The sequence below is a fragment of the Leiobunum rupestre genome, chromosome 6 (genome assembly GCF_980474605.1).
Source record: "Leiobunum rupestre chromosome 6, qqLeiRupe1.1.hap1, whole genome shotgun sequence".
NCBI classification, from domain to species: Eukaryota; Metazoa; Arthropoda; class Arachnida; order Opiliones; family Sclerosomatidae; genus Leiobunum; species Leiobunum rupestre.
This window is the reverse complement of record NC_143389.1, coordinates 37,864,196-37,881,508: the sequence shown is the minus strand read 5'-3', so window position 1 is coordinate 37,881,508 and position 17,313 is coordinate 37,864,196. Positions and strand designations below refer to the sequence as shown.

The 17,313-nt window shown below is 36.3% G+C and overlaps 1 protein-coding gene across 1 annotated transcript; it reads right to left on the bottom strand.

Moving 5' to 3' along the window:
* Positions 1–248: 248 nt before the first annotated feature.
* LOC149940822 (uncharacterized) lies at positions 249–12,774 on the bottom strand. Its single transcript, XM_090179376.1, has 5 exons — positions 12,371–12,774; positions 611–662; positions 416–549; positions 323–337; positions 249–255 (listed from the first exon to the last, which is right to left on the bottom strand). Exons 1-5 carry the CDS (start codon positions 12,772–12,774, stop codon positions 249–251), a joined length of 612 nt encoding a protein of 203 aa, XP_090035502.1.
* Between the last annotated feature and the right edge of the window lie 4,539 nt (positions 12,775–17,313).

The window sequence follows — 17,313 nt, the reverse complement described above, 5'->3', positions numbered from 1 at the left end:
TCACAGGCCGCTATGCCTCGGTAGAGGCGGTGCTGCTGTAGCGTTGGATAAGGGAAGGATAATACGAAGAAAAGAGCATTTACGTGAGGACAGCTCATTAACGGCAAGTACGAGGCCGAAAGAAATATTTCCGGATGAGAAAGGCGTTAATTATCTGTAAAAAATTCCCTTTTCTCTAAGTGTGCTGGTAATGAATAAAATTTGAATGAAAAAATAAATATTTTTTATGACAAACGTTTCCACCTACATCATTTCCTAGAAAATTACGAATAAAGGGAATAGATAATAATATTGGTTATGGTAACCAGGTTCTAGGGTTTACCTTCTCAAGGTTCTCCTAAATACGTTTATAGAACGTTATGTACATTGTCCATTTTGTCCAGAAAACAGGCAGACAGCGAGTGCTACACTTTACCGTCTTGCACTGATGATTTCGGATGCAATTCTGTATGAACACTGAAGCAAGACCGTCATAACAAAGCAAACTATAGACGAGGAATTTTGGCACGAAGAAAGGAAAATATTTATTCCATTATAACTGTGAAGTACCTAAGTTATAATGGAATAAAATGTTACAAACTCTACTACTCTGACAGTCCTGTGCTCCCACCTTTCCGCCCCAGAAACGATTCAAATCCGGAAATAGAAACGCCATCTCCTGTCTGAAATGAACACTATGGTTTTTTAATATGGTTTATAAAAATGGCGATTGTCAGTAAAATTGGTCCACGAATTTTCTATTCCATTGAATACATTCAGTCGCACCTTTAATACTTTATGTTGATCTACTTGGGATTTAGTTATTGTATTTGACATGCTAAGTAATTGTTAATAAAATTTAAACCAACTTAAAATAGGTGTTTCCATAAATAAAACATCTTCATCACCTGAAACATTTCTTGTTATCACACCAAGGCCTAAGATTTCGATTCTATTATTATTATCAAAAATAAATCTAACCTGATGAAATTTCAATATTTACATCTTAATATGGCTTTGTACTTTTAGAGGTGTACCTAAAGTTTCATAAGTATTTGCCTAAACATTTTAATTAAGTTTTAGAAACCCAAACGCGATTCAAAAAATGCATAGCATTTCGCCGGCTATACTTCTAGAATAAACCGAAAACTCTGACTAACTGTCACAACCAGTCTCCGTCAGTGACAAATTGAATCGTTTCCGCTTAGGCCTAGTTCCGATTTCTCCCGCTAGGACCGATGGCGTTTGAAACAAACATATTGGCAGAGAGTGTATAATTTACACTCTTTGATATTTGTGAATAAAACTATTCCTGTGAGTTATTGTTAATCCATATTTTGATGTTTCTGCTGCGTCACGGACTCACGGGTGACGTATCGATGACGTTTTACTACGAAAAGACCTGGATATAAGTGTAAATTCGACGAGGCACCCTGTTTTTAAGCATAAACTGAACTGAACTTCTACGATTTCGTGACGAATGAGCTACATAAAAACAAGTTCAGCAAGCGTAGCTTATTTTATAGAAAGGCCTATTGCGTTACCCCCCTAACTTTGGAAGCCATACTTCCCCTACGTCATAAAGTCGTCTTTTCCGCCTTGGACTAATTAACATATGGATATTGGGGGAAATAGGCGTAACAACGACTGCGCAAGTGCGAAGTTAACACTAGTTTAAAAACAAGTAGACAACGGAACAGGTGACATTATAACGTAGAGGAAGTATGTCTTCACAAGATAGGGATAACAAAATTTCCAAAAATTTACTTTCGAAATCCATCTATGTGGCTTCAGATCTGCAACTGCTTTCCATTTCAGCTACGTTCACGATTACCAATTTTAAATCGATACTATCGATATTTAACCTAAATCACGATAATTGGCAGCTTGCAGACGGGTAGGCAGCATTGACCCGAAACGTCCGGAATACCAACGATCACTAGCTGGATGGCAATATCTGAGAAGGCAGTCCTACATCGGGCATTACAGACACTATAGCTGGTATCACAAGCCTACCATAAGGTCCCCATAAGCACGGAGGCTCTCTATTAATAGACAGTCCGTGCCATAAGCAAAGGTCTAGGCCAAATTTTTGACGGTCACATACCCACTATTAAGAGGTAGCAGAAGAAAATAGGGGAAGTACGTATCTGTAGCTTTGAGCCGTAGAAGTCGTCGTGTGACCCACGAAAACGCCTTTTTACGCATAATAAACCAAACTGAAAAAGTAGTCCTACTTTTGTTTTGATTCAACACGGCTATAATCGACGAAAGCAAATACGCCTTAGCTCAAATAGCAGAGAATGAGAAGGGCAATATGTCACAATTGTTCAATTTAAGAAAAATGACTTTTTAAACGATGTATTCATCCGCGATTTCCCGCCAAACCGTTTTGGCGCGAAAATTCGTGAAAAGTGACGCCTTTCCAAAGCTGACTAGAAGCGTACTTCCCCCTATTTTCTTCTGGAGGTAGGTATTCAAAATCTGCACCTTCTAGTGGTTACGTCCTCAACTATGCATTTCTTATATAAATTTCGCGAAATGCATTAGGAATGCGCACATGTTGTGCGCGAACGTTTTAAAATTACAAGTTAGAACCACGCTAGAGAAATCTCCGCCGCGAGCCCTTATCACCGTAGCCAAGGCTTATTCGCGTATTTTATCATCCTTATTCACAATAGCTCTTTCTATAAAATAATATATACGCATTCATGTATAAAAAGTGTTATTTTTTGGAGCGCGCGCTTCCTAATATTTCCGTGTCGAGGGTCTCGTGCGTTTTCGCAGGAGGTCAACAAAAACCAAAATATGCGCGCGCTCTCTAACTTTCACTGCTGCAGCACGATGAAACTAACAAAATCACGTGACCTCTCGTATTTTATATAAAGAGCTAATAGCTGAAAACTATTCGTGAGTTCTGAACCGTTCAACCAGTCCCCATGCGCACTATTCGGCAAAAAAAATTCTAGAACTACCCAAATGCAAACTATTCGCAGACATGAACCTCTTGTTGAACCGTTCGGAACCGTTCTAAATGGTACCTGCTCAAGACCAAGTACTGGCCGGAACTCAAGGTTGAAATCTCTGAAATTCGTCTGCACATCGGGCTGCGGACGTCAAATCGTACGATCCTAATTCGAATCACAACTATTCGTACAAAAGTTCTGAACTATCCAGAACTTTTTCGTGACATCACAGCTCAGTCCTAGGCCGTTCTCTTAACGGTTCAGAACTCACGAATAGTTTTCAGCTATTGTATCGCTTTAAAACTTAAAATTAACACTTATCTTTGCAAAATGATTCACCAGAACCTAAAACTGCCTTTTAGAAATAAGACTTATTTTTAAATTTGAGATTTAGACGCGTTTTGTGTGGCATTTATCAACCCGAGCGTGGCTGCTCTACCAAGTAAGATAATAGTTTAGATGTAGAAATTTGGAAAAAGAAGATGTCGCTACTGCAGTATCGTCGTACGTTAATTTTCTTCTCTCCAGGATAACGCCGTTACCATGGGCCCCTATGGTAGACCTTTACTTACAGCGACCTTATGCTGATATCGTACCCGACGTAAAATTATGGGCATTAACGGTAATTGGAATAGGAAAGCGTTTACGGTTCACCGTTTACCGTCGCGATTCCGTCATTTCTCCTCTACTACACCAGATAGGAGAGTAGCCAACTATTCACACGTAACGCTGAGCAAAATCTCACTCATTCCTCACGCTATTATAAGCAATGTCGTCTAGCAAATACCTAACGTTACCAAGTAAAGACGTCGGAATCGGCCCGACAAACCTCATTATACCTCAACATCAATATCAGCGCCAAGTAAACGCGACTAGTTCGGTACATCGGGAAACGTGGTTAATTATCTTTTGGCGACCTCACCGGACAGCGTCGTAAACAAACAGCCTGAGAGAATCCACCAGTACTCGAATGAGATGATTCCGTCTCTCTTTCGTCATTTAAACGCTAATACCGAGCCCTTCTCGTTTACCCCGCTCTTGTTAATTAAAGTTTCGGATGACGTTGGACTCGTGACAGATTTGAAGCGACCAACCCGCGCGCGGGACCGGGCTTATTCAAATTCTAGAAATCCAATTCGATATGAAAAACGAAAAAAGGACACAAACACCCAAAATGGAAAAGCGATTTGATTCGTTATCGAGTCAGTCTCCCTTTTCCCTTTATTATCCTTGTCTCTTTTCTCGAATGAAGGTGACAACTGTCCAAATTAATTAAAGGGATTAATTTTCAGAGAAGGGCCAAGTCGCTTTCGTTATAATCTAATTTGAATTTGAAAATACAACCGAAATTGTTAGTTAAATTTCAATCGGAGAAGATACAGTTTACAAGCTCTTATTTAGATATCGGATGGATTTTAAATTAAGTAAATTGTTTAATTATTAATAACGTATTGTTTCTTTATACAGGGTATTTTAATTTAATCGCGCCAGGAATTTTGCTCAAAAACTATATTACCTAGAAATGTTAAGTTTTCAGGATGTTAATTAACTATCGGGGAAGGTCGTTGTTATTTGTAACTTTCAGTAAATTTGGTTTTTTATCTCAAAATTAATTACTAATAAAAAATCTTTTTAAAAAACGTTCTTTTTAGCAGTCATAAAAACATTACTACGTTAGAGAATTTGTGAGTGAAATTTAATTTATATTTATTGACAAGTTATAAGTAGATCTAATACTGATAAGTATTGACAAGTTATAAGTAGATCTAATACTGAGAAGTATTGACAAGTTCTAAGTAGATCTAATACTGATAAGTACTGACAAGTTATAAGTAGATCTAATACTGATAAGTATTGACAAGTTATAAGTAGATCTAATACTGATGAGTATTGACAAGTTATAAGTAGATCTAATACTGATGAGTATTGACAAGTTTTAAGTAGATCTAATACTGATAAGTATAGACAAGTTATCAGTATTAGATCTACTTATAACTTGTCAATAGTTATAAGTTGATAACTTGCAAATAATAATAATAATAATCAGCTAGGCTAATACCCAAGGCACCACCTTAGGCCTAAGTAATCGAGCGACTTTAAAAGCCTTTAATTCAGGTGGTCGGGCTAAATTTCAAACAATAATTTTAAAAAAAACCTTTATATATCAGTATACCAATATTTTTAGTTACTAAGCTAGGTTTCCAAACCCGCTTGATTGAGAAAACTAGCTGAAATCGGTGAAAGATAATTTATATTCATTGAGAGGTTTAAGGTAGAAGTAGTCAATTTTAACTTGCAAAAATACTAATAAAAGTAGGATATCCCTGGTGCACCAACTACATTCGTAATAAATATCACCAAACATTAAACATTTATAGAAATAGTTAGTGTCGCTTAGCCTGGGACAGTAATAACGCGAATTTCAAATATAACTTATATTTTTATTTCTGACCTATTAACCTTTTACAATTTGTATGATATAACAGGTACGTATATAATACAAACTTTAATATTATAAATTAGCAATTTAAAATATGTTAATATTAAAATACCTATATTAAAAATACGAGTTATCCGTAATAAATGAATCCGAATAAAAAAAAGGCTATATGGTTTCGTTACTCCATAGAGCTTTTCAAAAGTGCCAATGAAAAAGGCCAGTTTTTGACCTTTTAGCGACTCCGCAATTTGGTTTTTTTATCTCAAAATTAATTACTAATAAAAAATCTTTTTAGCAGTCATAAAAACATTACTACGTTAGAGAATTTGTGAGTGAAATTTAATTTATATTTATTGACAAGTTATAAGTAGATCTAATACTGATATAAGTATTGACAAGTTATAAGTAGATCTAATACTGATATAAGTATTGACAAGTTATAAGTAGATCTAATACTGATGTAAGTATTGACAAGTTATAAGTAGATCTAATACTGATATAAGTATTGACAAGTTATAAGTAGATCTAATACTGATATAAGTATTGACAAGTTATAAGTAGATCTAATACTGATATAAGTATAGACAAGTTATCAGTATTAGATCTACTTATAACTTGTCAATACTTATAAGTCGATAACTTGCAAATAATAATGATAATAATAATCAGCTAGGCTAATACACAAGGCACCACCTTGGTTTCCAAACGCGCTTGATTTAGAAAACTAGCTGAAATCGGTGAAAGATAATTTATATTCATTGAGAGGTTTAAGGTAAAAGTAGTCAATTTTGACTAATACTAATAAAAGTAGGATATCCCTGGTGCACCAACTACATTCGTAATAAATATTAAATATCACCAAACATTAAACATTTATAGAAATAGTTAGTGTCGCTTAGCCTGGGACACTAATAAAGCGAATTTCAAATATAACTTATATTTTTATTTCTGACCTATTAACCTTTTACAATTTGTATGATAAAACAGGTACGTATATAATACGAACTTTAATATTATAAATTAGCAATTTAAAATATGTTATTATTAAAATATCTATATTAAAAATACGAGTTATCCGTAATAAATGAAACCGAATAAAAAAGGCTATATAGTTTCGTTACTCCATAGAGCTTTTCAAAAGTGCCAATGAAAAAGGCCAGTTTTGACCTTTTAGCGACCCCGCAATTCCATTTAGAACACGGACAAAAAGGACAGAAAAGATAATAAAAATAATATAATATTAAAGTACGCCAATACCGTTCCAAGGCGCAAAAAAAGGTCGCCAAAAAATCATAGAACATTCTCTCGATGGAACGCGGCTCTCATAATTTTTTTTCCCTGCGCACCGAAATGACTTCAGTCTCCGTTCGTCAGAGGGCGGTGTGGGCGCGCCGCCGAGTCTCGAGCTTGCGAGACAAATGCCTTATATTCGTTAAGGCAGACAACCCGCTTATTTCGCTGGCTAAATATTTAAGGAGGTTTCTAGTTTACTTTCTCTCTAGTCTCGAACAGTCGCGCCTGGCCATAAATGAAGAGTCGAACACCACAAGCGGCGAAAAGTTTTCTTCAATTTTTTATTATTTATTTAGCCCATTTACTTTAACCCCAAACAGCCTTTTAAAGTCACGATCTAAATTATTTAATATTAGAAAATTCTGTAATTTATTTGCGAAATAATTTATTTATTTATTAATTTTCCAATATTCAACGCGAGTGATTAGATTAACGACACTGCTGTTTTTATTCCTTTCATAGGTACGAGTAACTTTTCTTTCACAGTAGTTTATTTTTTAGTTTTAATTTTTCGCGAGCGCTACTATATCCAAATTGTATCTTTAAATTTTAACTTTACAAATAAATGGTTCTTAAACTTACTTTACTAATGACGTTAGTGTACCTACGTTCATTCATTTTCGTTCTGGTGTAAGGGGTGTACACGCGAAGTACCGAAGGAATGAATGTAAATTGATAGACTGGAATTCAGTCGTGGAAATAAGTAAATAACCACTTATTTGTGAAGTGTTATCGGTACACAAAAAAGGTTCAACACACACTCTGTTTTAAGTAATGTTTAAATCCATAATTAGTTCTAATTTTTTCGTCGCGTACCCATTTTACCCAAAATTTGCCCCACCTGCTAAAAAAAATTAAATAATCCACGTGGACGGATTTGGAAAAAAAAATATGAGGGGCCCTCCATAATTGGGGGGGGGGCTCCAAATGGTTGGCCCACCTCCCCAAAAACTGGCGCCGCTACTGTCTGCTCAAATATCACCGGGGCTTCCTCGTATAAACCGTATGATCTTTCTATTTCGGGATATTAAATTGTTGCTTTTCGAAAGTCGTCGGTATAAGTTTTCCCTTCTTTATGTAACGCAATATTGAACGAATCCCGATACGTTTAAGGATATAAAAGCAATATAACATTTAGATTGAAAAAAAAAACGGTTATTAGATTTTTTTATCTGACCTAAATAGAATATTTTTCAGTGCTCCACTGAATTTTCACAAATTGATTATCCGATTAATATTTTCGACTATCAGATTTTTTTTGTAATCGAGTAAATTCACGATTCAGCAAGGGGCAATGGAAGATTGTATTTATTTATATTTAAGGAAAATGACTATGTTGAGATGATTTTCAACTCTACTACCAAAGTAAGCTCCAGCCCTCTAAAAAATCAAATCAGCCAGCTATCTCATTGGTTCCCTACAACTTTCGTCTTCTAACGAGATTGAGGTGCACACCGGTGACATTTTCCCTACCACCTCTCGTGCCGGGGGGAAATTTGACCGTGATGTTTAATCCAATTAAATATATTAAATGGTGTTAATGTCAATTACATTTTTAATCCGATTTAATCACGATTTAATATTTTAATCACAATTTAATCTTTTTAATCACGATTTAATCTTTTAATCACAATTTAATCTTTTTAATTACGATTCTATCTTTTAATCTTGATTTAATATTTTTAATCTTGATTTAATCTTTTTAATCTTGATTTAATCTTTCTATTCTTGATTTAATCTTTTTATTCTTGATTTATTCAGATTTAATCCTGTTAATCTTGATTTAATAACAATTCAATTTTATTCACGATCTAATCTTTTAATCGCGATTTAATCGACTTAATCGTGATTAAATCGATTTAATCACGATCTAATTTTTGGAATATATTTATTTCTAAGCATGATTAAATCTTCTTAATCGTGATTTAATCGGATTTAATCGATCAAGGGTGCAAACTTAATCATCGAAGTGAACTGCTCCTCTTTCAATATAAACATTGTAAAAAAGATCAATTGTCACTAATTAAGCCTATCGTATTAAATTTTGTAACAAAAATTAACTTACATCAGATCGTCTAGGTGCTCTGCTTAAGTATTGTTAATATTCTGTTAAAACATTGTTCTATAAACAATAATTGCTTACAAATTTCAGGAAAAAGAATTAAATGCAAAAGTCAACAAAATCAATTAAAATTATCCAAAGTAGAAATGCAGTAATAGCGTAAAAATACAACTTTCATTTCCCTTCAAATATTTATTTTCCAACCATTCCCTTTAAATTTACCATAGTTTTACCATTCCCGCGCATTACTGAAATTCCCATTCAAAGTATAGCGAGCAAATTGAAAATTTCATTCCCGACCATTCCCGAACTCAAAACGAAGGGTTGTGTACGAATTTAATTGGACGAGCGTCACGAGCCTTTACGATAAACGTTTTACGGGCGGGGGGGGGGGAGACAATTTCCGAATTTTCCCCGTCCGACGGCAGCAGGCGCTAAAGAGTCTAGCCAATGAAAAATGTACACAAGAAAATCCACGACATTTGACGGGTTGCGTCCTCCTTGTGTGGGGTGTTCTGTTTGTTGCTCGTAGGTGGCAGTAGCTAATTAGTAATACCTCGAGAATATCGCGTAATAGATATTAAGTTCCACGCGTCTTAAAGTAAACGTGTAATTTCCCACAAGGCTTTCTACAAGTTTCTATTAAAGTCACAGAAAAGCCAATGTGGAAGAATTCTATAGAGTAATATCGGCGTGACGTATGTCGACGTCACCCATGCTTTTTCCTATAGATAAAAACTGCCCTCAAAATGGCGGCCATAGTCCAAAGCTACAGAGCAATACTACTCTATTAGCCCGCGTTCAGACGACTGGTAAATAAATTCCCTAATGACAAAGACCATTTAAAGGTTCCAAAACATTCGTAATCAAAAATGAAAATTGGAACTTTATACATAAGCGCATCTCGCAGAAGCAAAATAACTAATACCAAAAGTGTATAAGATCTCTCTTACGGGAGAAGTATTCAATCTGCTAAATAGTTTTATTCGCTCGAAACACGAACCTCTGATTTTAAACATAAATCGTGGTGAATTTGATCATAAAGTGAGATTCTAAAACTATTGCAGAATTAAAATGATTTATTAGCTAGTACATATTCAGTGTAATAGGTGGTTATATAAACCCCTCTCTGACTGTCTTGCCCCCTTTTGAAAAATGCTGCCAGATCTGTGCGTAGAAAATTCGCAGCTTTGGCAGTATAAAAAGAAACCATAGGCAAACCAGTTATATGTCCAGTAGCAGCAATCGGCTATGAATGATCTTTTATTTAAAGTACCATTTTAACATTTTTCATGCTAAGGAAAATTTTGTGTGCCAATCCGCTGTCTGGCTGGAAAATCACGTCGAGCCTGGGAAGATAAAATGTTTCCAAATATGGCCTTATTTCCGTATCAAAATATTAACAAGACGTTCAATATACTAACATGTACCTTTTTTTGTCTTGAAAAAATTGCTTTTGGCCCAAAAAGTTGAAACGAAAAATAACGCCGGGTGTTTGGGTTTGAATTTTCGCCGCCATCTTCGGGGCTGCCGCCAGCAGTGGCGGCCTAAGGGGGCGGGGGGGGCGGGTACCAGGGCAGCAGGGGGTGCCATCGGAGAAGCTCGAGGGGGGGGGGTGCAAATCAGAACAATTAAACTTGAAGAAGACGGACCCGCGAAAACTTCTGCACGGTCCTGGGGGGTGTCACAAAACACTGCCGCCGCCCCGGGAACCCAGCCTTAAGCCGCCACTGGCCGCCAGCGCCCCTAACCCCGTATGAGCGATTTGCGAACTATCCTAACTTTTAAAATCGCACAATTTAGGCTTAGGTCTCTTATAACTGGAACGCGCCGCGCGTGAAAAACATATTTTTCGCATCTTCAGCAGCGCGCGCTTTTACTTTGTTTTTCCGTCTCACCGACTTCTCACCAGGTGACGCGGCGGACGCGCGCTTTTCGATTTCCCGAAATTTCTTTATTTTATTAAAAATTAACCACTCAATATTTTTGATGCGGTTTTCGCCATAAATTTTAGTTTTTAATGGGCTATAGGGCTATCTAACTGGTTTAAGCTTTAATTTTTATGGCCTAGATGGTTACTTATCTCGTAAGACATATACTATAAACTTCTGGCCAAACCTTAACAAAGTTACGTTGACGCTTTTAAGTCAATATTATCACACTTTTTCGAATATATTAAAAAGGCGGTTCGCATACATTACATTCCTAGAGAAAGATATTCCTTATAAAGTTCGCGTTGCCAATTTTATTACGCTAACACTTTCAAAGATCTTTTCATCATACGATAAAAAATACACGAAATTTCTTAGACGTGCTAAGAAAATACAAAATGAAAGTGAAATAAAAACGAAGCGCCTATATACGGTATTAGAAACGTGCCAAAAATGTAACTGCGGTTATTGGACAAAGGATACTAAACCAAAATTTACATAATTACGAAAAGAATATAAAAACTTTTGTCTAGCGCGTATTGTAAACAACTAAAGGTTTATATCGTAAGCCATAAATCAATTTTTTGGTAATCAATACAGTGCACCGACAAAAAATTTGCGTGCTTTATCTGTCGGGAAAAAAAATTATTCTTAACACGCGTAAGTTTCAGATACGTATCGATTTATATTATTTGAAGATACCTTTAGGGCTTTTGTATATTTAATTAATCGCGTTTTACACGTAGAGGTACACTATCTAGATGTCAGGAGTAACGATACAAATTTTGAAGCCCCTGTAGCTGTTTATAAAATTATTATCTTTTCATTTAATAAATAATTTTTTAAACGAAGAAACACAAACTAACCTTAAATATTGATTTTCTTTAAGCTACTAGTCGGAAATTATTCGCTTCTCTAGGGAAATTAGTTTATCACAAGAACATTTATACTGCTAATAAATTTGAATTTGAATTAGAGTAAAGATATTTTCTAAGATGATTTCAAAGTGTGGGGCCTAAATGCTGTCACGTATAATTTGTGAAAGTCCTATTTTGTTGCATAATCCAATCCAATTTGAAGAAGCAGAGGAATTTGTATAGCTGACTACAATTCGGACCAATTTCTATTTACACCGATTACTCTTACAACCGAGCAGTAGTGAAAAACGTTGCACCAAACGTCCCAGATACACCGAAACTTTACCAATAGCATTTTGGCTATCGTAAAAATTACTTTTAATGTAACTTCCTAAATTTGAAATTTTACGTAGGCTATAGATTAGATCAGCCTACCTTTAGCGTCGTTATTAAGGCTAGGCGCCCACTGGCTCTCCGTTTCGTATCCGTCCTGCCTTCCACAAGGCATTGTCTCCGTTACGAAGCAAAGACTTGTGGAAGGTAGGACGGAGACGTTACGAAGAGCAGTGGGCGCCTGGCTTTAGATACACAGGTTCGATCTACAAATAATAGGTCAGTAGCGCTAGCGGTAAACAGGCGTTCTTCGAATTCGCGCCGAGTTACTGTCGGAGCGTTAATCGAAAATATAAGCCTAACCTTTACGGATTAACTGGTGTTTATGGAGGGTCTGCGTGGATTGGTACGGTCGGTGTGCGCGTCTACACTTTTGCGCAATAACGGTGGAAAGTGAAATCGTCGCATCCCCCCCGGCGTTTAAACAAAAAAGCTCTCATTTGACTTACAGGGAAAGGTGATAACCCAAGCTGCGTAATCCTCTAGGTCGCTCCAGGAAGTTGTAAACTGTCATTTGTCGCTTCCGGTATTTGGGATCACGTGGTCTGGGTTTGTAATTCAACGGTTTGCCGAGCAAACTCATACGCGGTTGTTGCAGACGCTTGCAAGTGGCCGCGTTGTGGCCGTACGGGTCACGGGCCAAACTCCTAGCCCGGCTGGTCAAACCCTTGCCGCGTCTGTCGCCCAAATCCCCCAGTTCCACGACGCTGACCGGTCCTTCCACGCACACTCGCTTGCCGCTCTTGTTGGTCGCGGCTTTGCGATATTCGGGTGGCGTGAAATCCGAATCGTACGACTCATCCGCGCCGAAAGTGAAAAAGTTGCGACCTTCTTCCGTTTGCAGTTGGAACATGCTCGCTTCTATCGTTGATCGTGGACCTTTCAAACTACGGGAAAGGAACCCACTCGAGAAATCCGACACCCGAATCACATATCATATAAAACGTCACCTGTTAAAGGCAGACTCAATTTCCAAATAGAACCACACGGTGCAATCAAACGTTAACGTTAAATAACCATCGACGACCACGCGTTTTTAGGAATTATTTCTAAATCAAACAAACCCGCGCGGAAATTGTCGATACGCCGCTGAAACGCTCGAAGTGACGCGTTTATTAAACTCCGACAACTACCTACAACGCAACGTAACATTACGTAACGCGATTTCACACAAACGCGACGCGCGCGTCATATCCAATGGTTAATAACGAATTAAAACGATAAATTCGTCCGCTACGGGAAGGGGAAGAAGACTGAGAGGAGGGGATAGGAACGGCGTAAGAAATTGACCACGCTTTCGCCCACGGACGCATTCTTGAGTGAGTGAAGAGTGTTTGTATGTGATCGGAGAGAAGAGATGAATTTTGGAAGCTCTCTTCGGAAACTCGGCCGAGACTACTTTGCCTATCACTGGAAACTCCCGCCTTTTCCACAAACCCCGTCGCTCTCCCGATGACGGTTTCGGCGGACCACGTGATCTCTCCCTCTGCCCCGCGATCACTCGATATCACGTACAAACTTACGGAACTGGTACGGGCTGCTTAGGCCAAACTGGGAATACTTTCTACTTTCCACTTGACACGCGCAGCATCCCGAAACTTAACTTTATCAGGGAAAAAATATCGTCCAAATAACTCGGTAAAAAGCTGCTTTTTTTTCTCCTCTCCGGAGCTCTCTCTCTCTCTCTGGCGTTCTGTGGCCGAATCCGCGTAGAGTTCGAAAACATGTTTTATGCAGCTTAACTCTTCCTTGGACGCGAACTTAAACGAAATAATATCATATTCTATTTATGCCCGAGAATAAGCGAGGAAAAACCTAATATACAGTCGAAAACACGTCGCTTCTATAAGAATACAGAAAATAAACTTATTATATGGCGGAATAAAGTTAACGCGGATTCTCTAACATTTTAATATTTAATTTATGACCATGTCCCGAATTAAATAAATTATAGGTAGCTCTCTGTAGGAAAAGACATTTTGGTATAATATTACAGGGTTGCCACAAAACTTTGAGATTCAAATTCCCTGATCATTTTAAGAGATTTTCCCTGAATTTTTAATGGCAAATTTTTCATTTTTTATTTTATGTTAATAAATTTAAATGTGCTTATATTTCAGTATAAAGGTTATTGCGAGGTTGAAAAAGTTAGCCAAACTTTCTAGGAAATAAATGATAATCATAGAATTTGTCATAGATCTAGAGTAAAATTACCTTTTCCCTTGAATTTTTACAAATTGTTAAAATTCCCTGACTTTTGAAGGCAATTTTTAAATTTCCTGACTTTTCCCTGACGTGTGGCAACCCTGTATTAAGCGAAAAATATAGTTTTTGTCTAAAAATTACTTATTTAATTGAAATGTATAAGCGTTCTATTTAATTTTAATTTAACAATTTACATACTATAAATTAACGCGAAATTTGGTGTTAAGAAAATTTATGGTTTAAGACAGTCTATGTTAAATATTACTATAAGTAATGTTTATATATTCAACAAATACGGAAATAGAATATCGGTATCAATCACGTAAAATTGGCTCGAACAGGAAACAAAAGATTGTCTTAAAATACAGTGAACTTAATAAAGAAAGTTAATAGTTATACGTAAAATCAGAAGTGTATCATATGATCTCCATAAGTATGAAATACTAGGAATATAAATATCAAGAGCATTATCGTTACGAGTCTTGGGTAAAGGTTTCATAGTTATTCGAGACGTTTCACGCTTAAATATTAAGCTTACGAAACAGCAAAAAAAGTGTAAAAACAATTTTTGTTTCTGTATCAAGTTTTTGGGTTTAAAAATGGTATTCAGCGAGATAATGCGAAAAAGGCTCGTTCAAGTGGCCTTAATATCTAGAACGTGCTTAATGACCTATCGCGACTAAATAAATGTTCATCGGTGAATATTTCCGTATATATTTAAAAAGAAGGTGTAAATTTAGAATCTTCTTTTATCAAAAAGCCTCACGTCGCGTTTCGTAAAATCGTTACAAATAATGAAAGCCGAAATGAAAAAGTGTACCGCACAGCCACTTCGCTAAAATGACTAAATTGTATTTAAATCGACAGCGGGTGAGGGGGCGACGTCTTCCCCGCAAACAGCGCCTTACGAAGTCAAGAAAAGATTGATTGAATTGAAAAACGCGAGGAGGGAGGGGATATTATCAGATGCTAGAATAGGGTAATGAGATATACGGATACTTTGAAACAAAAGGGTTTGTATTTAGTTATATCCTTGACCTAATTTTTCAAAATATGCATTTAAGCCCAGTTCACACTATACAATTAATTGGGCCACTTAATTGACACCAACTAATTGTAAGCAAGAAAATTGTACAGTGTGAACAGAAAAAGTTGGAACAATGGTTACAATTTTTCTGTTCACACAATTAGTTGGTTTCAATTAAGTGGCCCAACTAATTGTATAGTGTGAACTGGGCTTTATATTTGTAATGTAAAAGTTACCTCTCTAGTCTATTGACGTAATTCAAATAGTTATTTTCGTAATGAAAAATTCATTTATGAAAAAACTACAATTAAATTGATCTAGAGTTGTAAGTCGGAAAATTTTCCGGAAAATGACCGATGCTTTTTTTCCGGAAATCTTCCGTATTATTCCGAAAAAAATAAAAAAAGGTTTTAATTCCATAATTAGTCTAATATTGTTTGCAAATTTAAATAAAGTGGAATTTTCGCCTCATTTTTTCGAATCTAAAAGTAAAAATAAACCTGTAATTTAAACTGATTAACATTGTAACACTATTAATGTTTTGTAGTTTGTTTACTGTTATTAGACCTTTCAATTTTTTATTTTTCTGGAAAATTAACAACTCTAAATTGATTTACGTATAATAGTGATTTTCGTACGCCTCTGTTTTTGATATTTACACTAATATTTTTTTATTTATATTTTGAAATGGGAAGATTTTAAGCATTAAATTAAGCATTAATTAATATCGAAAGTGGCATTAGGTTGAAATCTCGTAAGCTAAGCCGTATATTTATAAGACTATCCACTAATATCATATGTAACATAATTACTCATAAGTATGCCACTAGCTCTATTTCTTCACTAACGGTTTGTTTCACAGATATTGCGTCATCCGTACCCTACGTAATATTTGACGTCATATTTTATGTCATATTTGACGTCATCGAATCTCAAATGCCGATAATGCCGTCGTATAATTAGCTCTACGTCTGATAAACCGACGGCCATTATTTTAGTAAACAAACCGGTTTGAACAACCAAGGCTTAGGAGCTAAAATGAACTACAATATAGTGTCAAGTTCTGTTAATGTAATTAATTTGCAAATTAATGAATTTATCGGAGACTCACGTTCTAAAATAAATTTGCCTTTTCAAATAAAAGAAGCAGGTTTATGGGAAAAAAATAGTAGAAATTCAGGTTGAGCTTTTCTGGCGCATCTACAAGGTTGGAGTCTGTGCAGATTCTTTTGAGCCTAGGCTTAACTCTTCTAGGCTTGATATGGGTTTTAATAACGCTGGTGGAATATCCCACTTCGACGACTTGTTCCATTTTCGGAAAGCGATCACTTATTGGTCATTTTCCCAACCTTTTATTTTTCTAAATTACTCATAATCTAACTTCATCCGCACAAACCGAGCGAGTTTATAAATTTCAATAAAGCTACATTGGGCTGACTAAAATTCCGACGCAAAAAATTCCTTCTCAATTTAGAGGTTTTCCATTGGCTTAAATAAATATGATACTAGCCAATAGTGTGACTCCCAAAATTACTAGGATTAATAAAAAGGTTAAAATCTAACGTAGTCCACCTTTTTACTGATTCGTGGTGAAACAAACCGTTAGTGAAGATTTTTGAATGGAATAAAGGTACAGTGGCATACTTATGAGCAATTATGTTACATATGCTAATATGACTTATCTCCGACGTACTCACTCTTATACGTAAAAAGAACCCTCACATATACAAAGCAAAAAAAATGGTAATCCATCAATACTAAGGTAGTTAAGTAGCCGACGTTTCGACAAGTCAACGTGGCAGCGCTGTCAAAGCATTCCAAACTTTTCGGTAAGCTTTACTTAATACCTCTATTAAATGATATTGGCCTAATCCCGAATGTTACACTGGGAGAGATGGATTATCTATTCGACGTCACGATCCGACAATACACTTATTTCTTTCGGCCTACATTCTATAATAAGAAAAACGGACCCCGGCCACAACCAACTTAATAATACGAGTATCGATCTCAAGAAAAGAACACAGCTTCATGGCGGTATACGCGTCTTATACTTTTCATGGCTAACTACATAAATGTCTCGAAATAACCCCGCCAGGAATTCTATGGCCGCGACTCCAAGAGCGAGTCTTATCGGACTCACACGCTCAATCTTCGACT

Coding starts and splice junctions, on each gene's coding strand:
- LOC149940822 (XM_090179376.1), bottom strand. CDS start 12,774: ATGTTCCAACTGCAAACGGAAGAAGGTCGCAACTTTTTCACTTTCGGC. Junction 663..12,370: donor TTGGGTTATCACCTTTCCCT/GTAAGTCAAATG, acceptor TGTTCATTTCAG/ACAGGAGATGGCGTTTCTAT. Junction 550..610: donor ATCGTTTCTGGGGCGGAAAG/GTGGGAGCACAG, acceptor ATTATAACTTAG/GTACTTCACAGTTATAATGG.